The sequence below is a fragment of the Mytilus californianus genome, unplaced genomic scaffold (assembly GCF_021869535.1).
Source record: "Mytilus californianus isolate M0D057914Y unplaced genomic scaffold, xbMytCali1.0.p SCAF_9, whole genome shotgun sequence".
Classification (NCBI taxonomy): domain Eukaryota; kingdom Metazoa; phylum Mollusca; class Bivalvia; order Mytilida; family Mytilidae; genus Mytilus; species Mytilus californianus.
Genome location: NW_026262745.1, coordinates 82,832,801 through 82,860,004, shown reverse-complemented (window position 1 = coordinate 82,860,004; position 27,204 = coordinate 82,832,801). Strand labels below are relative to the sequence as shown.

At 32.5% G+C, this 27,204-nt stretch overlaps 2 protein-coding genes across 3 annotated transcripts in view; one reads left to right on the top strand and one right to left on the bottom strand.

Annotated features, from left to right (window-relative positions):
* LOC127716474 (sodium- and chloride-dependent GABA transporter 1-like) overlaps window positions 1-11,400 on the top strand; it is a 28,207-nt gene extending 16,807 nt beyond the window's left edge. For both annotated transcript variants that reach the window (XM_052222697.1, XM_052222696.1), the window contains 7 exons: window positions 21-145; window positions 1,013-1,125; window positions 2,558-2,689; window positions 5,655-5,754; window positions 6,047-6,156; window positions 8,362-8,514; window positions 9,693-11,400. In XM_052222697.1, the coding sequence (XP_052078657.1) occupies window positions 21-145; window positions 1,013-1,125; window positions 2,558-2,689; window positions 5,655-5,754; window positions 6,047-6,156; window positions 8,362-8,514; window positions 9,693-9,896 (937 nt within the window). In that variant the 3' untranslated portion in view covers window positions 9,897-11,400. The remainder of the gene's footprint in view (window positions 1-20; window positions 146-1,012; window positions 1,126-2,557; window positions 2,690-5,654; window positions 5,755-6,046; window positions 6,157-8,361; window positions 8,515-9,692) is intronic.
* LOC127716481 (pleiotropic regulator 1-like) overlaps window positions 1-27,204 on the bottom strand; it is a 474,697-nt gene that overhangs the window by 293,145 nt on the left and 154,348 nt on the right. The window lies entirely within an intron of this gene.

Genomic DNA, 27,204 nt, shown 5'->3' with positions numbered 1-27,204 from the left:
TTATCCTATTTAAATTTTAGAGACACCTTTATAGTTTCGATCATTAATTGTGGAACCAGTGTGTTTGCTGGGTTTGCTGTATTTTCTCTCCTTGGATTTATGGCCACTCAGCTGAACAGGGATGTTAAGGACGTTGTTGAAGCAGGTAACGTATTCCATGTAAATAGTGTTAATGATAAATTATATAAATCCGAATCTACCATAATTCCTACCAAATAATATTCACCAAAATAAAAAAAAAACACTTCATTGTAAAGACTGCGCCCCAATATACAATTCAATAACTTCTGTTTTTACTCCTCCAAATTCTCAACCAAAATATTTGTTATATATTTGTTTTTAATTTCAACTTTCATGGAACTCTAATATTCCATTTATGTTATTTTGCATGTTAGTACATATCATAGTTGAATCTACATATTGTTAACATTGGTAACAAAAATAGTTTCAGCAACATCGTCTATCGAGATGTAAACAATGTAAAGAACATCACATTTACACTAAAGTTGTTGAATTCATACTAGTAGCTTTTATATAGCAGTGTCATAAATAGTTTGTCGAACAATACGGTACAGTGCTATTGTACAATAAATTAATTCCAGAGTATTTATGTACGTTATGGGATGTTGACGGTCAGATAATTAAAAGGTAGTTTTTACATGTTATGCACTAGCTCTATAATATGCTTGGATCAAATTGCTACAAACTTAACGGAGTTGATATGATTGGTGAATGTAGAATCGTTTTTTATTTTGAAAATTTCCTGGTTTGTTATTCCAGAGTTCCAATTTATTGTTGCAACAATTCCAATATGCATACGGGCGTATCATGAGTTCTTGGACCAGCTGCTTATTTGGTTATGTGTGTTGATGGGTTGCTGTTTCATTGACATACAACACACATCTCATATCATATTCTTCATTTTTAACCTTATATCAAGACAAACTTACGAGACCAGCACATAACCAACCGTTCACCTTTTGCTCTATATCTGCTTTTTTTTTATTTTCAGGTCCAGGTCTAGCCTTCATTGCCTACCCAGAAGGAATAGCTAGAATGCCCGTAGCTTCGCTTTGGGCTTTTCTATTTTTCTTCATGATCTTTACACTTGGACTTGATAGTCAGGTTAGTAGGAAGTTACACATTTTTTAGTGATAGTCAGGTTAGTAGGAAGTTACACATGTTATAGTGATAGTCAGGTTAGTAGGAAGTTACACACGATATAGTGATAGTCAGGTTGGTAGGAAGTTACACATATTATAGTGATAGTCAGGTTAGTAGGAAGTTACACATGTTATAGTGATAGTACAGTAAACAGTAATATTAAGTATTAATAGAAAAATAAAATATTAAAATACAATACTCTGTAATTATATAGTAAATTTACTCTGTTCTACCAGACATTAATTATATGTATGTGCTTTCCATAAACACTTCTCATCTGAAAACGAGATAATCTCTGATATGTGAAAATATTTCTACTAAAAAGTGCATCTACAATCTGATATAAAAGACTGCAATCGCAAACTAACTGTATATATAAAATCTATTTCATCTCTATATATCTAACACATTCCACTGTATAAACAACTTTTTTTAAACATTCTTATATGAGTATGTCTAAACGAAATTAAACTTCAGGACTACAATAACGAAAAGATGTGCTACAATGGTCACTGCCTAAACTTCGACAATAGATATCATACAAACTTTTGTTTTATACTGATCACCAAAGCTGGATTACTCCAATTATTGAAAACACTGTTTTCAAAGATCATTACGGTTAACGAACATAAACTTATTTCTTCACATCCAAATCGGTATCATCTAAAGGCTTCCTTTTCAAACTTGAAGTCTTTACCAATTATTCGAAAATCGGGCATAAATGATAAAGGAACGAATTGTACAGGCCGATATAGGGCACTGTGTTTTATCCCTTTTGCTCTCATGTTATAGGGAGCTCCCTGTATCCTCTTTCTTCACTTAACGTCCAGTTGGTAATATTAAATGGATATTCAGGAATTTTTTAATTTCATTGGATGTGATAGAAAACATATATTTCATATGAGTGAGAAATAATATTGAAAACCGTATAGTACTTGTGATTGCTACGGGTTTAGGATAAAACTTCCGGAGCGGTGTATAGTAAGCGACCCTCTGGACAAGTCCATATATTTAGGCTGCTTACAAAACTTGTTACTTTGCTATTTGAGTCCTCAGTCAGTTGAATGACCTTTACAAAGTGTATATATATATCACATTAAAACAAACTGGTATTAAAATTTGCATGCAAAAAGAATAATAAGAGTTTTGATAGTATTTTACTTATTTCATCATAAGTATTCAGGTGAATAATATGTGCACCCTGTTCATAAACAACTTTGTTATGATTGATTGTGATATTCAGTACCAAAATGTCAGCAGGTATTGAAACCATTATTTCTATTTGCGATAAAAATATAAGTTTGTATAACAATGCAAATATGTACAGCCGACAGTTTTATTAACAAATGCATGTAAGGAGAATCCGGACTAGATGTGTGGAATCTATTTTCAGTTTGCTATGATGGAGACGGTTATAAGTGGTTTTGTTGATGCCTTCCCAACTTTCCTCAGACCAAAGAAACAAATGTTTACTTTGCTTTGCTGTCTAATTGGGTTTTTAGTAGGATTGCCGCAAGTTGCAAAGGTATGTTTAAAATTATAGTCTTATAGAAGAGGTGAACATTTACACTTGATATTCACATATATGCTGATGGGGTAATGCATTTAACTTCAGCTTCCAAATTGTGAACTTTGCATTTCTATGTAGCAACATTCTAGCAGCGCCTCCATACGGAGGATATATCTCTCAGTTGATATATTCCAGGGCTTGTATTATTATCATGATTTCCTTGATGGAGGGTTGGGGCTCACAAGGAAGCTATTAAACTAAGAGTTCCAAGCGGTGAAGTTGAAATCCTCCCTTTGTAAATTTTACGAACGCCATCACGAGGTAGTTGACCGTTATAGAATATCTGTTTCAGAGATCACGACGGACATGTTCCAATTGTCGTAACTACAATCCTGTTCCCTTTTCCCCGAATGTGACCTACCTAATAAGACTTATCACCAAGTTTTAACTGACATGAGCAACACGACGGGTGCCACATGTGGAGCAGGATCTGATTACCCTTCAGGAGCACCTGTGATAATCCCCAGTTTTTGATGGGGTTTGTGTTGCTCAGCCTTTAGTTTTCTATGTTGTGTTTTGTGTATTGTTGTTTGTCTGGTTTTGTTTCTTTTTTAGTCATGGCGTTTTCAGTTTATTTTCGACTTATGAGTTTGAATGTCCCTTTGGTATCTTTTGCCTCATTTTTAATATTTATTTATTGATAAATATGTTTACGACATACAAATTTAGCGTGATATTTGCTTCATTTCAGAATACACTTTGAAATGTTGATCAAACACATACTTTTTCCCAATACAAATCAGCTAACACTAAATAGGATAAATTAATAAATGAAGAAGACAAAAAATACTGAATTCATCAAATGAAAGTTGAGTTTGAGGATATATCCAAAATGTTTCTGAAAATAATTTATGACGACAACCTTTTTATCTCAAAATAGACGAATTGGAAAATAAGAATTCCTCGATTTTATGTTCTATTTGTTTATTGTAGGTTTGTATCTACTTTTGACATTAGTTGATTGGTTTGTACCACTTTGTTTATTGTAGGCTGGTATCTACTATCAGTTCCCGAGGGTATCGTCAGCTCAGTAGTCAGGAATTCGGTTCTGACATGATTTAAAACAAACCTTTCTAAAATTGCCTGTTTATAAATTTTGAAATTATAAAGAAACTGAGGTTTCAACTCCCTCAGGCAAAGTTGACCTTAGATGGATTTGGCTATATTTTTTTGTTGTTGATATTTTTTGTCATTAAGCTCTTTAACTGTTTCGGTACTTATACATCCTCGGCTTGCAAATATTCCGCTTTGGGCGTTCCTGATGAAGGTTATTCCAGAAAAGCGCTTCGGACGCATGAAATTATTTAACGTGTTTTCATTTTTTACAGCACTGGGTCGAACCTCTGCTGATGGACTATCAGTTCCCGAGGGTATATTCAGCTCAGTAGTCAGTACCTCGGTACTGACATGATTTTTAACAAATCTCTCTAAAATTGCCCGTTTATAAATTATGAAATTATAAAGAAACTAAGGTTTCAACTCCCTCAGGCAAAGTTGACCTTTGATGGATTTGGCTATATTTATTTTTGTGTTTTTTTCTTTAACTGTTTCGGTACTTACACATCATTGGCTTTCAAATATTAGGCTTTGAGTGTTCCTGATGAAGGTAAACCCAGAAAAGCGCTTCGGACGCATGGAATTATATAACGTGTTGTTTTCATTTTTAACAGCACTGGGTCGATACATCTGCTGGTGGACTATCAGTCCCCAAGGGTATCTTCAGCTCAGTAGTTAGTACTTCTGTACTGACATGATTTATAACACACCTCCCTAAAATTGCCCGTTTATAAATTTTGAAATTATAAAGAAAGTGAGGTTTCAGCTCCCTCAGGCAGAATTGACCTTAGATGGATTTGGCTATTTTTTTTTTGGTATTTTGTTGTAATAAAGCTCTTTAACTGCTTTCAAATATTCGGCTTTGAGCGTTCCTGATGAAAGTAAATCCAGAAAAGCGCTTTGGACGCATGAAATTATTTAACGTGTTGTTTTCATTTTTTGTTGAAATTAGTTGATTGGTTTGTTCTACTTTGTATATTGTGGGGTGGTATCTTCTTGTTTACATTGGTTGACTGGTGTGTTTTACTTTGTTTATCGTGGGGTGATATCTACTTGTTGACATTGGTTGACTGGTGTGCTTTACTTTGTATATTGTAGGGTGGTATCTTCTTGTTGTCATTGGATGACTATTGTGTTTTACTTTGTATATTGTAGGGTGATATCTACTTGTTGTCATTGGTTGACTATTGTGTTTTACTTTGTATATTGTATGGTGATATCTACTTGTTGACATTGGTTGACTATTGTGTTTTACTTTCTATATTGTAGGGTGATATCTAATTGTTGTCATTGGTTGACTATTGTGTTTTACTTTGTATATTGTTGGATGATATCTACTTGTTGTCATTGGTTGACTATTGTGTTTTACTTTGTATATTGTTGGATGATATCTACTTGTTGTCATTGGTTGACTATTGTGTTTTATTTTGTATATTGTAGGGTGATATCTACTTGTAGACATTGGTTGTCTATTGTGTATTAATTTGTATATTGTAGGGTGATATCTACTTGTTGACATTAGTCGATTGGTTTGTTATACTTGCGTCTTTGTTAGATATATATGTATGTTTGTTTGAATTTGTTAGTCAGTTGTGTTGTATGTATGTGATGTATGTTAACACAGTTTTGGCTGCTGGATCCCAATTAGTGTCACATTAGCCTATCATATATGTCTGGGTTGCTCATCCAACAACTGTCATGCAAATGGAAGGTTTAGCTAGCTCTAAAACCAGTTTCATCCCCCCATATTTTTCGGAAAATGCCTGTACCGATAACGTTTGATTTTGTCGGTTTTTATTAACTTCCCCATTTTGAATTTATCTTGGAACTCGGTAATTTTGTATTACATTTTTGTATATTGTAGGGTGGTATCTACTTGTTAACATTAGTTGACTGGTATGCAGGAAGTTACAACCTCATGCTTGTTAGTATGGCTGAATTAATTGGTATCTGCTACATCTATGGTAAGTTTACAGTGAAATGAAGTTGTATCCTTTTGTTTTGTCTCCTATCGTGAATTTTTTGAAAGTATTTTCGATTACATCAGTAAAATTTTTTGCAATTTTAAAAAATAAATTCCAAGTCAATGATATTAAAATGAATTTTATTAGAAAAAGAAGAATAGAATCGATTGCATCTTGTGTTATTCCAGCATCTATGTTTCAATGTTAAGACTTTATTATTAGAAATGTTTGAGTATTGTACTTCATATTGTGATTTAAACAAAATATAGCAATTTCTTTTAAACTGTTATAGGGGTAAACAACTTTAGAAGAGATATTGAGATGATGTTAGGAAAACAGCACCCGGCTTTTTGGATTTATTGGTATTGCACCTGGTGCTTTATAACTCCAGTTTCTATTGGGGTATGTACTTTTCATATATCATTAGTTATCAAGGGAACATACTATTTATATGAACGCAACATTTGCAGCCGTACATTGGTATGGCGATGTCCGACGACATTTGGTTTCTAGAATACTCAAGTTAACTTGAGTATAAGTGTACAATTCTCTATGAAATTGTACCACAAGGTTCCATACCACAAAAGGAAGGTTATGATAGATTTGGGGATATGGTCATAACCATTTAAGAATTTTGGGCCAAAAAGGTGCTAAAAGTAAACATTTTCTGGTTTCCGGACAATAACTTGAGTATAAGTCTATGGATTTTTATGAAATTGAACCACAAGGTTTCATACTACAAGAGGAAGTTTGTTTTGAATTTTGGGGTTATGACTGTTTAAGAATAAGGGGGCACAAAGGGGTGAAAACAAGCAATTTTTTAAAATTTGTTTGAAATGCTTATTTCTGATCAATTTTAATGGGATTTTAATAATCATGAAATATTGGGGTTCTTTGATATGCTGAATCTTACCGTGTCTTTAGAATTTTGATTTTTGGACCGTGGTTTCAAGTGCAAAATTAGGTGCAAAATTTAACTTTGATTCATTTCAGTATGCTGAATCTAATAATGTATTTAGATTTTGGTTTTGGGTCTTTCTCTCAAATTGGTCCACATCAGGGTCCAAAGGGTCCAAAAATAAATTTTGGTTGATTTCAACAAAAATTAAATGGTAGGGGTTTTTGCTATGCTGAATTGCTCATAGTTGATCAATTTCAAATGATTGTTTTTTACATTAAAAGTTTCCTCCCTTACAATATTTTAGCTTATAATTTACATTTTTTGTAATGTTAATTTCTTTCTTATTATGAGTAATAGGAAAACTATATTTAGTATGTGTGTACCTTGTAAGGTCCTCATGTCCGTCAGACAATTTTCATTTGACCTCGACCTCATTTCATGGATCAGTGAACAAGGTTAATTTTTCGTGGTCAAGTCCATATATCAGATACTATAAGCGGTAGGAATACTATATTTGGTATATGGAATGATTGTAAGGTGTACATGTCTAACTGGTAGGTTTCATCTGACCTTGACCTCATTTTCATGGTTCAGTGGTCAAAGTTAAGTTTTTGAGTTTTGGTCTTTTTTTCTAATACTATATGCAATAGGTCAACTATATTTGGTGTATGGAAATATTTAATGATGTACATGTCAGTCTCGCAGGTTTTATTTGACCTTGACCTCATTTTAACGGTTCATTTCTCTGTGTTAAGTTTTTGTGTTTTGTCTGTTTTTCTTCAACTATAAGCAATAGATCAACTACATGTGTTGTATGGAAGGATTGTAAGGTGTATATGTCAATCTGGCAGGTATCATCTGACCTTGACCTCATTTTCATGGTTCATTGGTCAATGTTAAGTTTTTATGGTTAAGTTTGTTTCTTAGATACTATAAGCAATAGGTCAACTATATTTAATGCATAAATTGATTGTAAGGTGTCTGTCTGGCATGGTTCATCTGACCTTGACCTCATTTTCATGGTTCATTGGTCAATGTTATGTTTTCTTGGTTAAGACTGTTTCTTAGAAACTATAAGCAATAGGTCAACTATGTTTGGTTTATTGAATGATTGTATGGTGTACATGTATTTCTCGTTTGGTTTATCTGACCTTGACCTTATTTTCTTGGATCATGTTAAGTTTATGTGTTACTTGTAGTAAAGCTTTATATTTAGGACTAACATAAAATCAATGGTTAGTAAAGAAGGCGAGACATTTCAGCGTCTGCACTCTTGTTTTGTTTTTTTTAATGTTACGAATAATTTTGCTGATTCAGATATATTAATTTAAGTGATTATTGTTCATGCATTGTTCTATTTTAAGATTGTTAACATATATCTAAATGATTTCTTTTGGTTGAAAATTCCATTAGAAACTAAAATAGATAACCATGTATATATACGTGTCAAATTTTTAATCACAATCTAAATTCAGAGCTGTATCGAGCTGATATGTAGTGTCCACACTTGCCCCAACTACTCAGGGTTCGACCTCTGCGGTCGTATCAAGCTGTGCCCCACCGATATATTTCTTTCATTTGTTTAGAATTTTATATTCGGTAAATTTATTTATAAAATTGATATGATAATAAGTACATTTTGGATTTTTTCGTACCATTCATGTTAAAACTGTTTTTAATTTTTAATTTTTAATTTTATATTTTAGTTCATTGTTATCATGTCAGCAATAAACTATTCACCAGCTTACTACGGTGATTATGAATTCCCAGGCTATGCTCAAGCTATGGGATGGTTAATGGTGTGTTCTCCACTGGCTATTATAATTGTCGTAATGATTGCACAGATAATCAGAAAAGGGGTATGTATAAGATAATTTAGCAATGACATCTAACCCTCCTATATATCCCACTCCCCGCTGTATTCGTTATCTTTCCAAAATAAATATTCGCTTTCATATGCATATCCTTAATATTTATATATCAATATAAACCGACATTTCATATTTTTACGCATTACATAACTTTGAACATAGCATTTCGGGATTTATCTTCTCTGGTCTCCAACTTAAGTACTGATTTCAGTAAAATTTTGTTTAGTTCGATTGTTCACTAACACCACAGGTAGAAGTTATGTAGTGAACAATGATGGCGTCTGTTCTATCTGGGAGGTTGATGTGACAAAAGTATTTAAATGTCATACTGTGATTGAAATCATGTCTACATCGGTATTTTATGTATCGCTAGGAAGAAAAATCTTTCCTTGCATTATTTTTCACCAGCTAGAAGTTCATTCATGAATATGATGGCAATTTGCTTAAACTAAGTTTTTTTGTTGCTGGCGGGATATTCTTTTTGATGAATAAATTTACAATGAACATTATTGTGCTGTTTATTTCTTTTGAGCCGGAATGATACTTTTTCAAAATATCCTAAGACAACTACTTGTTTAATTTATTGATTGCAAATATCACATGCATGTTGGACGGAAATGTTAATGTAACTTTTAACATAGGTTCCCTGCTTTGTACTAGATAGTCATGTAAAATATTTATTTTTAAGGTATTAGCACAGCACACTAGGCATTAGTACGCAAAAAGATCATTTGATTTGGAGTCAAACACACTTCAATTTATCTCGTATATGCTTCGTGACTAGCTGAGAAGTACAAAATATCAATTTCAAAGATAGGTCGAAGATCTAACCACCCGCATTGAAATTAGCTCACTATCATAAAACCAGAAGAATTCCCATTCATGTCACAGCTCAGCGCATAATTTAATGTCTTCAGTTTACTATTAGTGTTTTGAGTTTTAATCAAAGAACGTTTGCAACTGATCACTTTTTCATGTAAATATAGTTTTGAAAAATATATCTACAAATTACCATTTGTAAATCCCTTCGACAATAATCAGTCCAAAATGACATTATGACATTGTCTCTTACTGCATATCAACCCTCTTCTGTATTGTTGTTTCAAAGAACGATAAACTTTCTTGTTCCTGAGAACGTTTTTAATCGGGTGTTTTTCAAATTTCAGTTATCAGGAGCAGTTCAGAGTGAATCGCATTGGGGTCCAGCTTTGGATGAAGACCGAGCTTTAGATCCAATGAGATACAGACCACTTAGGGAGAATAAATACCCACCAAACGGCCATTATACTGATAATGAGGGTCAAACAAATATTGCCTATCTTGGAGATGAAAAAGTTAAATATGTAGCCACTGAATCTAACAGAATGTAAGAATAAGTGGAGCTACTGTAAAATAACTGTATATGATATACTATTATAACAGAAATAGATTTGTGTTACTTTTCATATTTTAATTATGAACTATTTTATTTTCTATATTTACTTTTATCATTTGTATGTAGTTAAAAAAAGAACTATTTTATTTTCTATATTTCCATTTTATCATTTGTATGTAGTTAAGAAGGAATTGAAGCCAAACTGCTTTGGGAGTAGTGCTCTTCTTCACTTCGATCTCCTTTATTTGGCAACGTAAGATGTCCATCATGAAAAATGTAATGTAAATTTGTACTATACACGAACATAATTATGATTTGAAAATAACCTCATTGACACCTTTATGTGCATTTCATAATTTCTAAGGGACATTTTTGGGTGACCATTAGAGTTATAATTAGATGAAAATAAATTTACTTTGATATTTTTTTTTTATATTTTAGTATAATTGGAATTGAAATGTTTTATTTCAAACGTCAAAAATGTCGAATTCCATCTTCGTGTGAACTACACATGCACAAACTGTTAGTGCAATATGTAATTGTTTAATATACCGGTATCACTTCTGTGTAACTTTGACGTACATTCAGTCATTTCTAATTTCTAACATTGAATTAATAGAGAACTGTTAGAAAGAAATATGATATGATTGATGATAATTGTTTTTTAATTTCTTTCAAGTTTCAATATTTGTAGTCAATGTGTCATCAAAGAAACACATTCCAGGTTAATACACACAAAACTGTATTTGAAAAACCTTTAAAAAAACATTTTACATGCTTCATACCTAAGAATTTATTTTATTAACATCAATTAATTGTAGCTGTTATAATTGTTCCGGAAGGTCCTCAATATGTATTTTGTAAAATGGTCCAATTACTTTTGTCTATATTAGACTACATATATATTTGTCCAGATTTCAATTGTTTGAACTATAAAATAAAGGTTTTGAACTCAATATATATAATATTAAAATGACAGAATTATGACACAGCAATAATATATTGAGATTAAAAAAAAGATGCTGAAAGTGTGCAATAAATTTCAATTAGACAATGTTTAGAACTAAAATTGAAGTCATATACATACAATGAAAAACTATATTAAACTATTAAAAAATGAAATTCCAAATCCTTCGACTTCAAAAAGGGTATTTCAATTGTGATAGAGTGAATTTTTTGAAACGATTATGCGTCGCGTGCATCTAATAAAATTGTTTTTTTAAGGTAAAATTTATTGACAATATTGTTGTAAAATGAATTTTAAAACCTATTAACAATGATGAAAATCTCGTTAAAGATGGTACATTTGATTTATTTTTTTAGATTTGTAAAGTTAACAAGAAAATGTTAACGCATTGATTATGAAACACACAATAAATTCATTACCTAAAGAAAGGTATGAAGGAGGATTGATTGTTTTCTAAGTATATTTTATTTTGTAGTCTGATGATATATATTTTTAAGAAACTTACTTTTGCAAATAAATCTTTTTTTCAAAATTGACGTTGTTTTTTATATTCCTGGATTTGTCAACACATGGGCAATATTATATGATGACTAAACGTCAATAAACCAGCAAACCATTGAAATTAACTGTGTATCTGTTCTGACACGAAATACAATTGATACACCCATTTTATGTGAACTGTTTATAAAATGATCAAATCATTCGAAAAAGTAAAGCCAGATAAAGCCTTAGTCAGCACTTCTGTAAATTTCCTGTTAATAAAATGTTCAACTATGCATCTAACAACATAAAGCGTATTTCTCAACGCCTTTCCAAATTATGAATGTCCGAAGATTCCTCAAAACTGAAATTTTGATAGATTTTGGAAAATAGTTTAATAATTGCAAAAAATAATAAGAATGACCCAAAGTTAAGCTGACTTTTGTCTTTCAGATACACATCAATTTATATTTGGTGAGGATGTCAAGTAAGTATCAACAACGATATAAAGTTTTAAATTACATTTTTTATTTTATGGATATGTGTAAAAAAATGTTAACTGTATTTGGTTTACTATTTAGGCTCTTTAAGTTTCAAACTATAGCAGGTTTTAATCATCTATTCTGCATACCTATATAGAGTTGTTTTATAAAAGGTTATGTGTTAGAAACAAAGTTACACAAGTAAAACACGAATGAATCTAAGGCAAAGTGTAACTTTTTCACATGAGGAATGTTGATTTAACACCTCACATCGACTTGATTGCTTTTGATGATATTCAAATTGGAGTGACAACTCATTCGATACCGCAGATGGTGGGTGGACTATTAAATCTCCAAGGGTATCATCCGCTCAGTAGTCAGTACTTCGATACTGGCAAATTCATATCATTCTTTGATTAAATTGTCCGTTGATAAATAAAGAGATTATGCACTAATTCGGAGGCACGGCATTTTTAAAGTGTTAATTTGTGGGCAAAGATTGGTTAATTTTAATATACAATACTTTTAGTACAATCTCAACCCATAAAAGCATATTTTGTAATAAGTGAAAAAGACAAATGTCATAAATTATTAAAATCTAAAATTTTGAAAAGTCAAATGATTTAGAATTATCTCTCCTTAACTATAAATTTCCTAAAAATAGTGTTACATCTCAATTTTTTGGGAGTAGATACCGCAAGCTATGATTGTTAAAATAACAAAATCCTAACAGATAAATTTCAAAGGTAAATGAAAATACTTATTTTCAGGTGGAAGCTGGGGAGGAGGAGGGGATTATTCTTTTTACGAAATTGATTGTCACCAACTTTCTGTGTGTTCTTTCTTCAGCAGCTATTCCAAAATGAGGCTGAATCTTGAAACATGTGTTTGAAGTAGCGCCCCCATATCAATTACAAAAATTCCGAAAGTTTCATTAAAGATTAATACCTAATAACTAAACTATTTTCTACATATTGCTTTCATGTATCACCAAGATGTAAGACACTACCATGTACGCCTTACTAATAAAGCATACGAATTTTCATTGTACCATAAAGTCTACTATGCTGCACATAAGTAGGTCTATATTGTACAGAATATATCATATTTTCGAAATATCTGTATTTACATTAACTGATACAGTAACCACTTGATTGAAAGAATTGTAAGAGAGATTGACCCCACCTATATTAAAGAATATAAATATTTTAAAAACATTACGTTTTTCGTTTTTCCAGTTTGTTTTCGACTTATGAGTTTAAATATCCATTTGGTATCTTTCGCTTCTCTTTTGATATATCTGCAATATGCTTGAAGCGAAAGTATTTGAAAAACCACAACCTAATACAAACTTTGAATGGCTGATTAAACCAAAAAAAAAATCAAAAGTAAAGCGAGGATCGGACAAGGAATCAGAGCTATGAATAAGGGAGTTGCATTCATGAATTTAAAATGGTTTCATAAATTTCAATACAGCAAATTTCAATAAAACAATATCCGTATTTTAATGTCAGTTCCGAAGTAGTGGATATTGGAATAGTGATATCCTCCGGGACTAATCAAGGTATTAACAAAAACCTGACCAATGCTACTGTACTGAACGTGCAATTCGATAATTGATATCGCTTCAGTAAGGATTGAGACCAAAATATTTAAAAGTCCAGAACCTAACACAAACTATGATGAACAAAAAAAAAGACCAAAGGTAAAGCGAAACCTTTACAAGGAATCAGAGCTATGTGTGAGGAGCTACATTTCTTTGTTTAAATGATTTCCAAAATTTTATAACAGCAAATTATACCAATGTATAGCATTAACGGTAAAATTTTATGTCAACAGATTTGGACGTATGGAATTTTTAAAGTGTTGTTTACGTGTTTTCTGATCTCGACAGTTAATTTCTCTGCAGTCGTGCTCGATGCCTAAGTATTAGAAAGTCCAAAACCTTACCTAATACCTTACACAAACGTTTAAGAGCAGATAAAAACCAAAAAAGCATCAAAAGAAAAGACAAGGAATCAGAGCTATACATGAGGTTTTCAAAATGATTTTAATAACTTATAATAAGCCTTTACTTAAAAATAAACTAAAAATGAGCATATCTACGTACGATTAAAATTTTATTACAACATCTACAAGAAAGCAAACATGTCTTAAGTACATACTTTAATTGTTTGACTTTGCTTTAATATTATCGACAAACACAATAGTATTGACAGTTTCGGAATCACATAAAGACTAAAATAATAACATTGACAGTTTCGTACTCATAAAAAGACATAAACAAACATAAAGAACAAACAATCTCATCTTTAAATATTTAAAATACACGAATTTTCAATATTAAATTGACTTTAAAGGACAATTACATTGTTATGTAAATTATAATGACTTAAAGAATTAAGATACGTTTTTCTTCATAAGATAGAGACAAACATGTTTTGCACGAACATCATACAACCAAAACCATACACGTTGTTACAATTTCTCTTGAAAGTTGAAAGTTTTCAATTCAATTAAAAGTTCATCTAGAGATACTTAAGCTGCTTTTAGGTTTTGAGAGCAATATACCTCAGGTAACACGGTCACATTTTGCCGAAGAAGATGCGACCAGACATTTTTTATAACAACTATAACTAAGACAGATTTAACAGATTACACAAATATTGATAACTCGTGCATAGTTATGGTTGTAAAGCCTACTATATGTCTGGATTCCAGTAATGTATTTTTATACTTTGAATAGATACGTTAACTATTAGATTTTGGAGTAAATTGCATGATCTGTTCTGCATACTGAGGTTAGTATAGTGATTCTTTCTTTAAAAGATATTCATAAAATAAGAATTTATTTTGAAAAATATATATGATTCTTGGCAAACTTGATTTGTGTTGACTTTTACAGTAATTACTTTATTTGAATGCTTTTTTAAATATTGATATTTAATCTCGTAAATTCATACAACATTTCAAAAATAGGTTTATTAAGGTTCATTATAACAAATGGACAAAAATGGCTGTATTTCCACCTCAAAAACTACTCTGAGTACAGACTTACCTATCCAGTTGGAAAAGTTTTAATGCCTGGCATCCACTAGATATATAAAAGTTAAATGCATTTTGTGTTTCAGAAAGATAAAATCTTTTTGCGTGAGCCCCCTGAGGGGTTCACGCTTATATATTGGCGAGTTTTGGATGTGTCTATGGGCCACTCGATATCTCTCGGCCGGAAGTCGGAATAAAATTCTCGGAACGTCTCGAAAGTTTTCGATCATTTATACAAGTAGTTATCTACGTCTTTGATACGGTCCCTCTATGGCTATGCTACCACGTGACATTACACCATCAAAGTAAATTGGAAAGTAAATAATAAGGCTAGGTTGCAGTCAATAAATCGTTTAAATATAAGAACCTTTTTGCCTTTTCACAAAACATATGTGTTTTTAATTATGTGAATGTTTATAAGCGCTTTGATGTGAAAGTTTCTAAACAAGTATTATGACAACGCAATTATATTTGTTTTAAAACGACCCCTGTACACTACTGTGTGTATCTAGGTTAATTATAACGTGGTATAATTGTGCATTGTCATGATAACATGTAAACTAATTATGTCTGAAGATTTAACCACGTGTGTATTTTCATCATAGACTAAGGAGAGAACATTCTGGTTTAAATGTGTATATTAGATCGGAAAACAGAAAGATAATATTATTATCAAAAGTATTGAATTTAATTAATTCAATAGAAATCAAAGAAATATATACAAAATATATACTGTATTTATGTTTCTGTAGAAACTAAATATTAAATTGAAGTCAGAATATTTTCAGAGTTGCAATTACGAAATAAGTATTTATATGACAAAATACTCTGCTTTGGTATTTTTAAATATTCATTTGTAAATGAAACATGCATAATAATTAAATCTGAATAAATCCTTGCATCATACAAAAAAAAATGTTAATAATTATATTTCTACGTTAATTATTTCCTACCGTTTTAGTAAGGTTTTATAAGTAATTGTAATTTATTTTTTTGTATTGTAATATATCCATAAAACGGAAAGTAAGATAAATTAATTAAATATTTAAATTTTAAACGGTCGTGAATAAAAATACTTGTGTGTTTTCAATTCACAAAGATTTTAAATCCTTGCAGCTCACAAAATAACGTAATAATAGTTTATAATAATCATAACACAATTTAATTAAGTACTATCATAATATTAATTTTGTTTGTACTGTTTTAGTATGGATTTATAAGTCTTTGCTAATATTTTGTATAGTAATCTATTCATATAGTGGAATGGTAGAATTTAAAAATAGATTCATTTGATAAATAAAATGTCCGTCCGTAAATACTTGACGTTTGTGTTTATTGTTACTACATGTATATATATTAAAAATTTTCGGAAAAAAATTACTAACAGGAACGTATGTTTATTATAAAATTTCAATTCTGTTTTTGTTTGTTTGTTTTAATAGTTTAACCTTATAACATCTACATATTTGTACTATGGTACGGTTTTGAAAATTGTATTCACTGTGTTGCCCAACTATCCTACACGTCTTGATTCATACACATTATAGATCATATTTCAAACGCACACTATCGGTTTTCGTTCTCAAAAATTCCAATAATACTAATTTCACTCGTGAATGCGCATTTTCGTTTTTCTTATCTAAATTTAGGACACGGCTGTAAGAGATTGAGATGTGACTTTCATGCACGGTCATCATTACTTACGGTATTCTGACCTCTAACTGTTTCTCTTTTGTTTCTTTTTTGAGTCACTGTCCTATAATAAACTTTGACCTTTTCGAAAAGCTAAGGATTGTCTACCCAAGAAATAGATTCCTCAACTTTGTAATTAATTTGGCCTTTTAACTTTGTTCATTCGAGTGTCACTGATGCTTTTTTGTAGACTGGCGTCTGGCGAACATCATTTTAATTCTGGTATCTTTTTTTATATCTACATACCTTTTTATATAAATTGGTTATTTTGAGGGTATGTATAGGTATTCATAATATTTCTGAATTAAGATATTCTTCGGCAAAACCAAGTTTCCTTGTAGAATATTTGAATTGATTTAAGTAAAATCAGGAAATCCTTAAAATCTGAGATGTTTTATTAGACCAAAAAGTTCTCTTTACAAGATGTCCCAATCAGTTGCATGCCACAGGTTTCATTGCACATGGAAATTGGACTTTATCTATACAATTCACATCTACCATGAGTACAGACAGCTTTAATAACGAGTTGAGAACATGAAGGTCCATGCAGGAAGCAAAATATAAAGATATGATAGATAAAATTAATGCATGCAGAATTCCAGATTATAAAGCAAACTGAGTGCATAAATTTATATTGCGATTGGTTTGTGCAATTTGCATAAGTCATCCGGTTTGTAGAAATTGGGATTTGCAAAAGGGTTATCATCGGGAAAATTATGTACATTCCCAAGTACTAAATAAAATAGTCTAGCTTTAAAATGTATATTCAAATAGTAGATGAAAATATACACTTTCAACTGACTTCTTCTAATCACAGTCAATTATTTCAATTCAAAAGCAAACACAAATTCAGCAACAATCTTTTGGTGACCCGGCAGTCAGCGGTCTTAGGTTCACGCATTGCTTTTCTTTTTTTTAAAGAAAGCCACTTGTTTGGATTTTGATGGCCATTTTTTTCCTTTCTGCAGAAAGTGTAAAAATAAACTAAGTTGGGATAAAACTTTGAGATGCTCCCTCTCAGGTAAAAACTGTATTGTATTGTATTGATTGTCCTTGATTGACACGGACAATAGGTATCTACACAACTATAGATGAGTTAAAGGGTTTAACTGAGTGGACAGTATCAAATCAATTCAGGTGTTCGTCTATTTTTACACCTGCTGCAGAAAGGAAAAAAAATGCCCATCAAAATCCAAAAGTGATTATATCTTTCTGAAACAAAAAATGCATTTAACTTTTATATATCTAGTGGATGTCAGGCCTTAAAACTTTCCAAACTGGACAGGTAAGTCTGTACACAGTAGTTTTTGAGGTGTAAATACAGCCATTTTTGTCCATTTGTTATGATGAACCTTAATATTGAATATAAAAACGACTACTACATTCATTCAAGACAACCAGTGTTAAAGTGTATTAGGGCAATCAATCTGCTCTATAAAATCTATTTTAATATGACAACAGTGTATATTTCCTATAGTTCAACGTGTCAATTTTACCAAAAGTACTCATTAATCACCTAGATATCCCACCAGGAATACCATGTGCACCTGGTCTCGCTTCGTTTTGAGTTCATGCGATTCCCTCAGGTTTTATCTTGATTGGTATCTTTAAAAAATAAATTTGCGAGTTTTGAATATCGGTAAACTATAATGCTACTGTTGAATTAGTCGGTAAATGCCATTAATACAGACTCGACTGGATACCCAAATTTCTTAACTATTTGACGTATAACTTAACCTATTATAAAGGTCGCCTAGCTCTTTTAGGCGAAAACCTGTCTTTTCACCCTTTGTAAAAATACCTTTTGTTTTTTAATCTCAATTCAAAGATCACATCTTTTATAAGTGAGTGACCTTTATATCCCTCTTTTATATACAGGTTCGGCTGTATTTAATCTATGTTATAAAAATAAGGAGATATGGTATGTTTGCCAATCAGACAACTTTCCACCAAAGTTCAAATGAAGTGGATGTAAGCAATTATAGGCAACCGTACGGCCTTCAACAATGAGAAAAATCCATACCCTATGGTCGGCTATAAAAGGCCCCGACAGGAAAAATATGAAACAATTCAATTGAGAAATTATAACAAAACAATTTACGAAAAACAAATATGACCGACATGAACCAACGACCACCACTGAACTACAGGCTTCTGACTTGGGACAGGCACATAAAGAATGTGGTAGGATTAAACATGTTTGTGAGCGCTCAACCCTCCTCTAACCTGGGAAGTGGTTGTTATTTTACCATCGTTAGAGGCCAATTGATTTAATCCATATAATTAATACATGTTTATTGTAAGACTACATGATATAGAACTGCACATGATATAAAACCCCAGAGTGTTATATATAGATAAAGTCAATGAACTTTAAGCACGTGTAACTGTTAATATTGTCAATCAAGATAAGATAGGCGGAGTCTCTATAAATGTAAACAGATCGATAAGATGATATAGCAATATCATTTCAACCCCCCTCTTGAGACAAGCAATTAAATTTAACACAGTTCATTAAGTCACATTGAAAGTCTAGCCAGTTTGTGTTGTATGTTGAATCTAATTAACTACGATAAATATTTACAGACAAGCATGAAATTTAACGATCATACGAAATTACTTTAGAAAATCACATGTTAATCAATAAAGAAAATAGATAAAATGTTTTCGCCAATGAATAGAAAACGTATACTAAATTAAATAATTTTGACGGACAAGTTTTAATAAATTGTGATTAACTATTTAAATAATTTCATACAAACGTGAGGTCAGGATAGACTATCCTGCCTTTTCCTACTCGCAAAATCTGAGCAAGGGCATTATTCTGTCCCTTACGGCACTACTCAGATTTCCTTTTGAATTTAACACTCCTCTATCAGTCGAGTAGGTTTTTTGACGGATCTCTCACTTCTTCTGACAAACGATGGTTCTAAAGATTGTTCATCATTTATATTGTCAAAATCGTTGTGATTGTTTTCATTTGCTTCTTGAGATGCTTGTTCGATTTTGTCTTCTTTTGTTTTCAATAAATGTTTTCTGTTTTGTTTGAAAATTTGTCCTTCTGGTGTTTCAATGACGTATGAGTTCGGAGTGTTATTATTTCTTACGACAGTTCCTTGGTCCCATTTTCCTTTAGGGTTGTGCTGGAATCGTATAGTGTTGTAGTTCCGGTAATGGTTTTGAACTTTTATCGTAATATTGTTTTTGATTTATTTTTTGCTGTTTCATTTTCCTTTGCGTGTTCTTCAAATTACCGCATTTTGGTTTCAAACGGTTCTTTATTGTTGGAATAGTTGTCCTCAGTCTTCTATTCATTTAGAGTTGAGCTGGTGAGTCAAGATTTTCCAACGGCGTATTTCTGTATTTTAACATAGCAATATACGGATCTTTTCCGTCCTGTTTAGATTTGCTTAGCATTTTCTTGACGCTTTGAACGAATCTTTCGGCTAGTCCATTGGATTGTTGATAGTGTGGACTAGACACTGTGTGTGTGAATCCCCATGATTCTGCAAATTGTCGAAATTCAGCTGATACGTATTGTGATCCTGAATCACTTCGGACTTTTGACGGTATGCCGTGTCTCGCAAAAACGGATTTCATGTGTGTTATAACGCATGACGCACGTATGTTCTCTAATTTCGCAATTTCAAAATATCTTGAGTAATAATCGACAATGATTAGGTAATTGTTATTGTTCCAATAAAAAATATCAGTACCAACTGTCATCCACGGTAGTTCTGGAGTTTCACTTTCTGCCATTGGCTCTTTTGTGTTTGATCTTCTGCTTTCTAAACACACACTACATTTAGAAATAAAGTCAGTAATCTGTGCATTGATTCCTGGCCAAAATATAGAGTCTCTTGCTAATTTTCGGGTTTTTTCTATTCCCAAATGTCCTTCGTGTAGTTTGTTGAGCATATTCTTTCTCATACTCGCTGGAATAATTATTTTTTCTCCTTTTAGAATAATTCCATTTACGTTGGATAATTCATCCCGGAAATTCCAGTATTCAAAAACCTCCTTTGGAACCTCATTTTTATCATCTGGCCAGCCGTCTATTATTAGCCTGGTCAGTGTTTGTAAAGTACCATCCTTTGAAGTTTCTTCCGTTATTTGTTCTAGATTTCTATCAGACATTGATGTATTTGTTATGACCATGTTCACAAAACACTCTATATCATTTTCCACTTATTTGTGTTGATCTTTATCGGCGCTCGCGATAACATGTCTGGAACTATTAAATCTTTCCCTGGTATATACTTCAGTGAGAAATCGTATTTTTGTAACCTCAATAACATCCTCTGTAGTCGTGGCGGAGCACACCCTAGAGATTTTCTCACGATCATCTCTAACGGTTTGTGGTCAGATTCAACATTTATGTGTTTACCATACGTATAATCATTAAATCTTTCCAATCCAAATAGCACACCAAGCAATTCTCTTTCTATGTTGGCATATCTGCTTTCGGCATCTGTCAATGATCTTGATGCATATGCAACAGGTTTATTGTCTTGTATCAACATTGCCCCAAGACCGCATTGGGATGCATCACAACTTACAGTTACTGGTTTTGACACATCGTAGAAACTTAATACTGGATTCTTTGTTATAATGTCTTTCAATTTCTCAAATGCTTGTTGCTGTTCATGTGTCCAAATGAATTTGTGTTCTTCTTTCAATAGCTTTCTGATAGGCTCTGTAACTGCTGACATGTTCGGAACAAACTTTGCTAAGTAATTAATTGTCCCTAGTAGTCGTTGTACCCCTTTTTTGTCTGTTGGAGCCGGCATTTCTTTGATAGCTCGTATTTTTTCCTGATCGGGTCTTACTCCATCTGCGCTTAGAGTGTGTCCTATGTACGTCACCTCTTTGACTCGAAATTTGCATTTGTCGGCATTTAACGTTAGTCCAACCTCTTGACATCTTTTAAGAACTGAGCGAAGTCTATCATCGTGTTCCTTTCGCGTTGTTCCCCACACTAGAATGTCGTCGATATCAGTTTCAACTCCTTTTTAAGTTTTCAAACAATTGTGACACCCGTTTTTGAAAGACTTCTTGAGCCGATTTAATTCCAAAAGGCATTCGCAAGAAGCAGTACCTCCCGAATGGAGAGTTAAACGTAGTAAGGAGTTGGCTCTCTTTATCCATGCGTAACTGCCAATATCCATTATTACAATCTAGTTTACTCAAATACTTAGCACCTGTCAGTCGTGTGGTTATGTCCTCAATTGTTGGTAGCGCAAAATGTTCCCTTTTTATCGCTTTATTCAAATTTCTTGGTCCTAAACAAATCCTCAACTTTCCTGTTTTCGGCTTTTCTACAATAACCAACGAATTCACCCAGTCTGTCGGTTCATCGACCTTTCGGATTACTTCTTTGTCTTCCATTTCTTTTAATGTACCTTTAAGCTTTTCTCGAAGCGTGGCTGGTATCTTTCTCGGCGGGTTTATTACAGGATTGACGCTTGAGTCTATTTTAATATGGTACGGTTTTTCTAGACATCCTAAGCCTGTAAAGACTTTCGGAAACGATTTGACAGGATCGTCAATGTCTGTTTGTACCGTCATGATAACATGAATTAGACCTAATGCCAACTCATTTGATGCCTTGAATCCTAATAGCGGAGATTGATTTGTGTCCGTCACAAAGAATTCACAGTTTTTGTCTTTTTAATGCAACGAACATTTTCCTACAACTTTGAGTTTATCTCCTGAATAGCTAGTAAGAGTAGTGGAAGTTTTGCTTAATTTGACGTTTGACAATTTCTTGTAAATTGAAAACGGTAAGATGTTGACTTGAGCACCAGTATCGATTTTAAATTGTACTGTCTTACCTTGCAATTTGAATGATGAAAAGCAAGCATTTTCTTTGATTTCCGTTTTTCTGTTTACTGCTCCTACGAAGTAATTTTCTTCGTCCGATTCGCATGAAGAATATTCATCTAATCCGTGAACACTTTTCGAAAACTTTGATTTATAAAACTTCTGATAGTGATTCGGCTTTTTGCATTTATGGCACCTTTTACCGTATGCGGGACAGTTTCTTCTCTCGTGAGTTGTTCCGCACTTTCCACAACTGAAACTCGAATTCGACTCTCGCTTCTCATAATCTCGTCTGCTCGGACCTTTCTTTGCGTAGCCTTCTTTACGGTTGGGTCTCTGATTTTGAGTTTTCCTCCTCAAAGCGTGTACTTGTTCTTCCTCGTTTAACGTTTTCATCTGTTTTCTAGATTCTTCGTCGGCGCGACAAATACCAACAGCTTTGTCCAGTGTCAACCAATCCTCTCGAAGTAAACGTTCTTTTACTCTGGAAGAGTTCGTGCCACAAACTATTCTATCATGAATGAGTCCATCCTTTAAGTGTTCAAATTCGCAGTTCTTGGCAATTAACTTCAGGTCTGTTAAATACTGATCAATACTTTCACTCGAATTTTGAACGCGTGTGTTGAAACGATGTCTGATTACTGTAACATTCTTCTTCGGGATGCAATAGTCCTCGAATTTTTTCAGCAGTACTTCAAGTTTATCAGCTTCATTTTCACCAAAATTGAATGTATTGTAAATTTCTCGGCCTTCTAATCCAATGACATATAAGACAGCTCTGCACTGTTCCTTTTCTGTTTTTTCACCCATAGCTACTTCTAGGTATAAGTTCATTGTTTGTTTCCACCTTTTCCATTTCTCGGATAGGTTGTCTTCATGGGAAAAATCCATTTCTAGCGGTTGCTTAAAATGACCATCCATTCTTTCTTTTATCTTTTCCCCACCAAACAATAACGATAGCATTTGCTATTAACTATTTTAAAGTCGTTTTTACATCTGACACCATGTTATGTTACCATCGTTAGAGGCCAATTGAGTTAATCCATATAATTAATACATGTTTATTGTAAAATTAATAAAATTGAGAATTGAAATGGGGAATGTGTCAAAGAGACAACAACCCGACCACAGAACAGACAACAGCAGAAGGCCACCAACAGGTCTTCAATGCAGCGAGAAATTCCCGCACCCGGAGGCGTCCTTCAGCTGGCCCCTAAACAAATATATATACTAGTTCAGTGATAATGAACGCCATACTAAACTCCAAATTGTACACAATAAACTAAAATTAAAAATAATACAAGACTAACAAAGGCTAGAGGCTCCTACATGATATAGAACTGCACATGATATAAAACCCCAGAGTGTTATATATAGATAAAGTCAATGAACTTTAAGCACGTGTAACTGTTAATATTGTCAATCAAGATAAGATAGGCGGAGTCTCTATAAATGTAAACAGATCGATAAGATAATATAGCAATATCATTACAGTGGTGTAACAGTACAACATAAGAACAAACTATAAAAATCAGTTGAAAAAGGCTTAACCCATCAGATAGATACAAATAGAAATACATCTAACAAAAACACAGAGTGGACGTGGACGGGTACTTATATATCCCAAAAACAAAAATACACTAAGTACAGATCTCTGAGTACTCGCAGTTACTGACAGCTAGTTCAAAGACAATAACTAATGAAAAAAAACATGTATCTAAGACTAAAATATCAATCGGTACACATCCAACATCCAATGGATTTAGTGTAAAGACGTCATTAACAGTCAGAGAAAAACATGACCTTGTGCAATACCAAACTAAAGGTACCGACAGATTCTAGTACCGTTAAAGTACATATGTAATATTTAGTATGGTTTTAATTTACCGATAACAAATTCAATATTTATACCAATAAAAACAATATTCAAAGAGTACATATTAGATGCAATGGGCATCTGTTCGTCAATTTTCCGTTATACATCGAGGATCCAAGTTACCCTCTCTGTCAGAAAGTAAATGCCAAAAACAACGACAGTTTACTTAATGTTTGACTGACGAAACATATACAAATCTTCATTTCAAATTGACATTAATATTACTGATAGTGTATAACTCCCTTTTCAATATAATAATATAAAACTGTGGGGGTTATTTAGGGAGATCATGCAAAATCTTAATTTGATTTATTAGCATACACAAATAAAGACATAAATGAACTTGCGTTTTGTATTTTTTTAATTCTTTTCCGAATGAGTTTTCAGCGATTATTTATAAACGTTTAAACTTTTGTTTTAATAATTAAATTTTATAATCGTATCATCTCTCCATATTATCTATTGTTTCTAGGTCAACATGATTTTACTAATACACAAAATGAAATTTGCATATTCCGGTCCACGGAGTAATACTAATCTAGCAATCATGCTGTACCAGTGAAAACTACCCTAATAGATGTATGAATGCCGTATTGCGCACACGGTGTATAATGCTAAATAAAACACACTTATGCAAATTGGCATGAAAGAGAAATTTTGTTAAATTGTCATTTGCTTTGTATAACTTTTGTCATCTTGATTTCGAAGAGAACTATCGTTCGAACGTCTAAAATGTTTCGTTTTATATGAACATATCGGCTTTTAAATTCGGAATCGTGGAAAATATAGAATATAAATAAGAAGATGTGGTATGAGTGCCAATGAGACAACTCTCCATCCAAGTCACAATGTATAAAAAGTTAACAATTATAGGTCAAAGTATGGCCTTCAACACGGAGCCTTGGCTCACACCGAACAGCAAGCTATAAAGGGCCCAAAATGACTACTATAAAACAATTCTAACAGGAAAAACCAAGGTCTAATCTATATAAAAACCGAGGAACGAGAAACACATATTAACCACACCTACAAACGACACTGACCACTGAACAACAAATGTCCAATTTGTTAGTGATTATACTTTTTTAAATACTTGATTTTCTCTTACAGATAATATTCGTCCATGTTTTGAAAGGATATGCCATGTCTAAAATTAAATTCAGATACATTTTAATTATTGGATTCTTTTTCGTCGTAACATATTTCGTATTTCACAAAATAAATACATTTCATGAATATGTGGACACAAAGTTTATTCATACAGAAACTGGTGAAAAACCTTATATTGTTTTGGGCATTTTAAGTGCAAATGGCAGGGAGCGATTTCGGCAAATACAACGAGAGACTTGGATTGATGCCATGGTGAAAATGCAACAGCACATACCATTCAGAATAACATATAAATTTCTAATAGACAACTTTGATAAAGGAACAATTAAAGAAAACATTATTTATAAAGACATTCTCAGTCTGAATGTTACTCCTCGAGGTGGATCTATAAATGTCGCCAAAAAGATGCACATATGGATGAAACACATACAAATGCATTATCCAAATGCTCTTTTAGGAGCAAAGCTAGATGACGAAACATTTATGTGCGTCCCCCAAATATTTTACAGATTGGACAATCTAAAGTCTCCAAATTTATGTTTCAGCTACAATTATAAAAAGCTGAACAAAACAAACATATATAAGGATATTAATGAACTGTTCGTTGTGTTAGGACGTGATGTCATTGCAAGAATAGCAAACGGAATATACTGTACAAAAGATAAATTCTCAACAAATAGCGAGTTGTTAGACAAAATCTTAAATGGTGTAACGTCACTAGCAAAATGGATTACTGGGTCTTCTGATATTGATTTACAAGGAGATATACAATGTAGACCAAACGAAAATTACCCATACGCACAGTATAATGAATCAAATTTTTGTAGAAACCATTTTATCTTTCACAAATCTACATACAACATAATGGTTCGGTTACGAAAATACAATGACTTCCTAGGAAATAAAATTATGTCTACTGTAACTGGTTCTGTATTTTTAGAAGAAGAGGAGCGATATATACCACGGATAGATCCTTTATCGCAATATTCCTATCTTGCGAAACACGATAACTTTGTTAATTGTAACAAATGGGCAGTGGTGAGGACAACATTTGAACCATCAAAAGCAGTGCGGCATATTGCAAATTGCAGCGACTGGTGTCTTATTGTTGTCGCAGATATTCAAACTCCAAATAAAAACGACTATTTAAAGAATTTTCCGACAGAAATAGTAAGACGAAGACTGAAATATTTATCTATATTGGAGCAATCTATTCTTTATCCACTCTTGTCCGATGTTATTCCTTTCAAACATTTTGCTAGGAAAAATATAGGATACATGTATGCAATTCATCACAAAGCAAAATTCATTTGGGATTTCGATGACGATAATATTGGAATTGTTGATACTGAAAATTTAGGGGATACACTGACAATATGTCAAAACAAGCAATCAAACCTCATGAATCCATATCCATACTTTGGGGTAAACGATACATGGCCTCGTGGTTTCCCACTTCAGTCGATAAAAGACGAAAAGACGCATCCAACACATTGCTACACAGAGGATAGAAGTAATACTATTCAAGTCGGAGTTATACAATCACTTGTCAATAATCAGCCCGATGTTGATGCAATATATCGTTTAACTCGGAATGTTTCATTCAATTTTTCTACTAAGAACAGCGGTAGAATTTTGTTAACTAACAAATATGCTCCATTTAATGCACAAGCTACGTTATGGATATCTCCGTCATTTCTTTATATCGGTTTACCTAACAGTGTGAATGGAAGAGTCAGCGATATATGGAGAAGCTATATGGCACAATATTTCCTTCATATAGAAAATGTGTCCGTAGCATTTACAAAACCATATGTGACCCGGGAAA